Raw genomic sequence first — 4,215 nt, 5'->3', positions numbered from 1 at the left:
TGTGTTAGTGCGCCATTGGAGTTGAGAACGTTTTATGTGAGTGCACATTGAAACTGTAAGTATAATTAAAATAATAATTTACGCAATTAACTTAAACAATTAGATAATTAGATTACATCTATTATCTGTTTTAGTAATTACATAAAATGAGCCAAATGCGGATAAGCATGCAAATTGAGGACACGTTAATAGGACACACTAATAGGGACAAAAACATTTTTTTTGTTTTTAGAGATTTAAAAAAAGTTAGAGAAAAGAAAAAGAAGTATTAAAAAACTGATACCTATATTGATTTCAAGCAGATAAGATTAAAAACTATAATATTTAACAATTAATTTAGTAATGAACAAGTTGGCTTAGAGGCACACTAAGAGGGATAATTACCCTAATTGTAGATTTTATCGTACGCCACGGCGACGTATGTGTAAATGGACGTGTACACTTATTATATGCATATTGGTATCGCTTTATTTTATGCGAATTAGGAATTAGTAGTAGATAGGGTGAAACCGATCTCTCCTAACGTTTACATGATTAGGAAGCAACGTGGAAAAAGAAAAGAAAGGGGAGAAGAAAAAAAAAAGGAAAAAGAAACGTTCGTCATTATTATCGCTCGGCTGCGATCGATGTGATCAGAGCGACGATGAGGATCGTCCATTGGACTGCAACACTTGTGGATCCTGGAACATTAAAAACGAACTTTCGTTAGCTTCCCTCTCTATTATTATTTTTTTGTTTTTTTCTGAAAAGTCACTAATTGCCTTTGTTCACGAGAATAAAAATATCTCGGTTCGGATATAGAGCTTTGACATCGAAATTCTCTTTTGACATGAAAAATTGGATAACTGATAAAATTTTTTTTAAATATTATAAAAATTGAAAAATATATTTATACAAAATGTTCAAAAATAAAGATTCGTAGATGAAGAGGAAGGAGGATAGGGATAAGGATTTAAGCGTAGGATAAGTAGATATGAAAAAGTAATTATTAGGATAGGTACGCAGAAGGACACGAGGATAAGGAAAGATGTTAATGTTAGCTTACATGAAAACTGTGTAATACTTGGGTACTTAAATGTGATATTAATATAAATTAGTGTAAGTGTCTGATTAGAAAAACTGTGATACTTAGGATACACAGGAGAAAAGATGAAAAAATATAACTATAGGTAACTTTAGATAATAAGAATAAGATTTGATTATTAGTTTTTAATTAGCTCTATTAATTGCCACAATTAATACCACAAGATATTACGTACGTAGAGATGAAGAGAAGAAATTGTAAATTAAATCTCTTCTTGACATATAAACTGAAGTAGTAAATATTCTATTCTATTCTAATATAGTTGTTGACGATGCACTCGCATAAGACAGAGTCTCTACTCGCGGAGGATTGTAGCGAATTTGCGATGTGCATCCTTTAAACGGCTAATTTGGACGCCGAACTATATCCCACGTATTCATTTCATGGAGCCCGAGTCCCGTTCTTGCCGTAATTTAATTCGGGATTTGAATACAGTGTGGCTGTAATTAATCAGTTTTTATTGCGAGACCCAGGCGATAGCACTATGGCGGATTAAAGCATCGAGTAATTAGTTCCCGTTGTGATTAATGCCGCATGTACGGCCACAAGGATTCGTTTCAATACTTAAGGCTTTAATCCGATACTCCTCATTACTTGTGACCAGGCTTTTCGATATCCAAAAATGAATTTCCCTCGCGTAATATTACAGAAATGTCGTCGTGTTTTAAAATACCGTTTATTAGGAAAGAAATAACCCCCAACCAGTTAAGGTGGTTTGGATTTTAAAGACACAATTGATTTTGATTGTAGTAAATCAAGAACTTTGCTTATTTTATTAGATTTCGGCCATCCGGGGGTATGGAGATAACAAGTTATAAGTCAAACGTAAAGAGTAGATTAAAACTGTATAAATAACAGCTGTGAGGTACATTAATTTTATGTCAGGAATTGGAAATAATCCGGTACTTGTAACGTTACAGTTACTTTTTTTGACAACGGACTGATAACGAAATTACCTTTCTTTGATAACGAATTTTATGGCTACTTTTTATACTTTATATCTATTTATAATATAATTTTTTATATTTTGATTGTAATTCTTTATATTTCAATCTTCAATCTTTGAACGGAAATCATAATTTATTCTTAAGTTTAATATCATTTTATGTAATACCTCAAGATGTTAATAGGACTCTGTGACTGTTTTATGACGTCTTAAAAATATACCGTAAATCAATATCACAGAGCTGTATTAACATGAGAACAACCTTATTAGGAATACTTAAAATTTGATAGAAGTGATGTCACTTATCACAAAATTTATTGTGAAAAGTATTCTCGAGCCTTCCACGGGTGCTTTCTACATAAAGATTATGCGTTTCGCGGATTTCCTCCGTGTCCAGATCCATTCTTGGAATGCCAACGTTTCGTGAACCTTGCAGGTTGAACCACTTCATCAGAGCGAAGAGCCTGGTACTGTATCAGGCTGCTCCTCGCTCTGATGAAGTGGAACTGCAAGGTTCACGAAACGTTGGCATTCCAAGAATGGATCTGAACACGGAGGAAACCCACGAAACGCATAATCTTTATATTGTGAAAAATCCTCACCTCAATCAAATTATGTTTCAAGACTGAAAATTTAATCGGTGCGTGATTTGTACAACTAGATATGCATATGTATATAAATTCACTCTAAAATATTATTATGTACAACAAGAGCTTCAGCTCGGATCGAAAAAGCACTTTCCTCCTTAGGTGTGTTTTCACTAATTTTTATTGATCTACAGCGTCTTATTATTATTTACTAGTTTTATTAATATTTAAATAAAAAATATTGCAAAATTTTTTTAATCAATCTTATTTCAGCATGAAAAAATAATAGAAAAGTAACGAATCGTTATTTTTTAAGTAACAGTAAACGATAACAAGTTACTTTTGAGAATCTATAACCGGTTAAAAAAAAATTCCAACTCCTGCAATTGGTCTTATTATGTAGTTAAAATACTTGTAGATTTTTCTTTTTATCCATCCTTTTCTCCAAGATTATTACAATGTTCAGGATAGTTTTTAATAGTGTCGTCACAACTAATGACTGTACATGTAAAAATGATGCCCGTATCGTAGGTTGCAATAAATTCGCCATCGACGAGCATTCGTTGAAAATATGTATAGTAGATATATTCAAGTAAATGGCTTAGGAAATTATCTACGATGATTTCCGATCGGAGTAAATTCGTAAAAAATCTATTGACCGAGTGTAAAAAAAAGAAGGGATAAACAAAATACACCATAATACTTTGGCATGAGCGCGTCGCAATTGCCTCGTTCCTCGGTATATCGAATCCGACAGCGGAATAATCTTACGAGTTTCAAGTGTTATATTGGAGATTTATAACCTTCCTCCCTGCGTAGAGTTTGACCTAAGTGAATCTTTTTTATCGTCCGTACTGCTGCTTGTAATCGATAATTCATCATAATTGCAGGCTCCGGAGATTTCAAAGGGATTATAAAAAATTGCGAGGGTGCGAAAGCGCCTCTAGAGTGAGAGGGGGAGGATGGGGGGGGGAGGAAGGGGAAAGAGAGAAATTGTAAGTGACACGAAAAGTAACAGCGGGAGAGGGAAATATTGTAACTTTTTAATTGAACGTATAACGTTTTATACCTCCGTAACGAAACTACAGGACTAGCTACGATTCCGCTAATTACGGTTATACCAATAATCAACGTCGGTGCAACTGGACCTTAATTATTTTAACTTGCACGGCCAACTTTTAGACAAGGTAAAATCGCTGAATCCAGCGTTCGCGGGAGGGTTAATCGATAAAATGGAGGGGGGGGGGGAACGTTGCACAATTGCGGTATAGGTAGGAAAGTAAGTACGGATGATATCGGTGGAGAAAGCTTACCGTTCGTCAGATCCTCGCGAGTGTGGCTCTGTGCCCGGGTCTCGCGGCTCTCCATTATAGGCGTTTTCAGAATGCTCTCGTCGCCCTCCACGCTCTCTTCGTTGCTCTGTAGATAGACCGTGGCTATTGTGGCCAAGCACTTTAGCTTCATGTCGCCCCGCCTGAAGTGCTTGTTCGCCACGCGGAATTTCAGACCGAGTCTCGCGGTCTCCAGGCCATTCCCTTCGCTGACAACGTTGGGCCCTATCAGGTAGTCGGTGTTAACCTGCGAAAGCGCGATGTGTG

General features: G+C 35.7%; 1 protein-coding gene across 1 annotated transcript in view; it reads right to left on the bottom strand.

Moving 5' to 3' along the window:
* Nucleotides 1–356: 356 nt before the first annotated feature.
* LOC108755534 (cell adhesion molecule 2-like) overlaps nt 357–4,215 on the bottom strand; it is a 32,396-nt gene continuing 28,537 nt past the window's right edge. The window contains exons 5-6 of the mRNA XM_018498596.1: nt 3,931–4,195; nt 357–680 (exon numbers count right to left, since the gene is read on the bottom strand). Coding sequence (XP_018354098.1) covers nt 607–680; nt 3,931–4,195 — 339 coding nt within the window. The 3' untranslated portion in view covers nt 357–606. The remainder of the gene's footprint in view (nt 681–3,930; nt 4,196–4,215) is intronic.

The sequence above is a fragment of the Trachymyrmex septentrionalis genome, unplaced genomic scaffold, assembly GCF_001594115.1.
Source record: "Trachymyrmex septentrionalis isolate Tsep2-gDNA-1 unplaced genomic scaffold, Tsep1.0 scaffold88, whole genome shotgun sequence".
In the NCBI taxonomy this organism is placed as follows: Eukaryota; Metazoa; Arthropoda; class Insecta; order Hymenoptera; family Formicidae; genus Trachymyrmex; species Trachymyrmex septentrionalis.
This window is presented reverse-complemented; position numbering and strand designations above follow the sequence as displayed.